This window comes from Heliangelus exortis (assembly GCF_036169615.1).
Source record: "Heliangelus exortis chromosome W unlocalized genomic scaffold, bHelExo1.hap1 SUPER_W_unloc_1, whole genome shotgun sequence".
NCBI classification, from domain to species: Eukaryota; Metazoa; Chordata; class Aves; order Apodiformes; family Trochilidae; genus Heliangelus; species Heliangelus exortis.
In genome coordinates, this window is record NW_027285918.1 from 61,263 (window position 1) to 62,828 (window position 1,566).

At 49.0% G+C, this 1,566-nt stretch overlaps 1 protein-coding gene across 1 annotated transcript; it reads left to right on the forward strand.

The window, feature by feature from the left end:
• The first annotated feature begins 263 nt into the window (after positions 1-263).
• LOC139790524 (olfactory receptor 14C36-like) lies at positions 264-1,280 on the forward strand. The gene has a single exon (XM_071732402.1). It carries the CDS (start codon positions 284-286, stop codon positions 1,247-1,249), a length of 966 nt encoding a protein of 321 aa, XP_071588503.1. The 5' UTR covers positions 264-283; the 3' UTR covers positions 1,250-1,280.
• Positions 1,281-1,566: the final 286 nt, after the last annotated feature.

The window sequence follows — 1,566 nt, forward strand, 5'->3', positions numbered from 1 at the left end:
TGAGATCCCCTCCTGCTCCTTTTTACCAATTGCTGTAGAGAAGCACAGACCCCTCCTGCTCCTTTATGGACATTCAGCCAGGACAAGCCAGGGTGTTTGAAAGGGAAATTCCAAAGGTGTTCATGAAATGGGAGAAACTGTTTGTGTGTCTCTAGGAGAAATTTAAACATGTTTTTTTAAGCAACACTGCCCTAACTTCCTTTTTTTTTTCTTTTTTTCTTTTTTTTTTTTTTTTTTTTTTTTTTTTTTTCCACAAGAAGGTCTCTATCCATAGTGGCATCCAATGTCCAACAGCAGCTCCATCAGGCAGTTCCTCCTCCTGGCATTTGCAGAGAGGCGGGAGCTGCAGCTCTTGCACTTCTGGCTCTTCCTGGGCATCTACCTGGCTGCCCTCCTGGGCAACGGCCTCATCATCACCACCATCGCCTGTGACCACCACCTCCACACCCCCATGTACTTCTTCCTCCTCAACCTCTCCCTCCTCGACCTGGGATCCATCTCCACCACTCTGCCCAAAGCCATGGCCAATTCCCTCTGGGACAACACGGACATCTCCTACAAGGCATGTGCTGCACAGCTCTTCTTCTTTTTATTCTTCATTGGAGCAGAGTACTTTCTCCTGACGATCATGTCCTACGACCGCTACGTGGCCATCTGCAAACCCCTGCACTACGGGACCCTCCTGGGCAGCAGAGCTTGTGTCCACATGGCAGCAGCTGCCTGGGGCTCTGGGTTTCTCATTGCTCTGCTGCACACAGCCAATACATTTTCCCTGCCCCTCTGCCAGGGCAATGCCCTGGACCAGTTCTTCTGTGAAATCCCCCAGATCCTCAAGCTCTCCTGCTCACACTCCTACCTCAGGGAAGATTGGGTTAGTGTTGTTGCTTCCAGTTTATCTTTTGGCTGTTTTGTTTTCATCGTGGTGTCCTATGTGGAGATCTTCAGGGCTGTGCTGAGGATCCCCTCTGAGCAGGGAAGGCACAAAGCCTTTTCCACGTGCCTCCCTCACCTGGCCGTGGTCTCCCTGTTTGTCAGCACTGGCACCTTTGCCTACCTGAAGCCCCCCTCCATCACCTCCCCTTCCCTGGATCTGGTGGTGTCATTTCTGTACTCGGTGGTTCCTCCAGCAGTGAACCCCCTCATCTACAGCATGAGGAACAAGGAGCTCAAGGGTGCATTTTTAAAACTGATCACTAGATCTTTTTTAAAAGAGTTTAACTGCGTTACTTTTTTTGCAACTCAATCATAACGTAACTCAGTACACACCCAGCAAGCCATCAGCCATTTCTTTTCCAATTTATGCCCATATAGGAAATATTTTTTTTCTTTCTCATTATTTTCCTTTCCAGATTTTCTTTGACAACGAATCTTTCATTAAGAGCTGTGCTCTTTTGTTGTATTTAAATAGAATAAAGACCCTCCCGGTGTCTTTTTTTCTTGAGGCCCTTCCTTTGAGACCCTGTCTGGAGCTGCAGGGCAGTGCCTGTGTGCAGAGGTGGAGGGGAAAGAGTCCTGGCACAAGGGCACTGCCCGGGAGCACCAGCGCTTGATCTTTTCCAAGCTGTC

What these genes read in the sequence shown, in the direction of transcription:
- LOC139790524 (XM_071732402.1), top strand. Translation starts at nt 284, where the DNA reads ATGTCCAACAGCAGCTCCATCAGGCAGTTCCTCCTCCTGGCATTTGCA.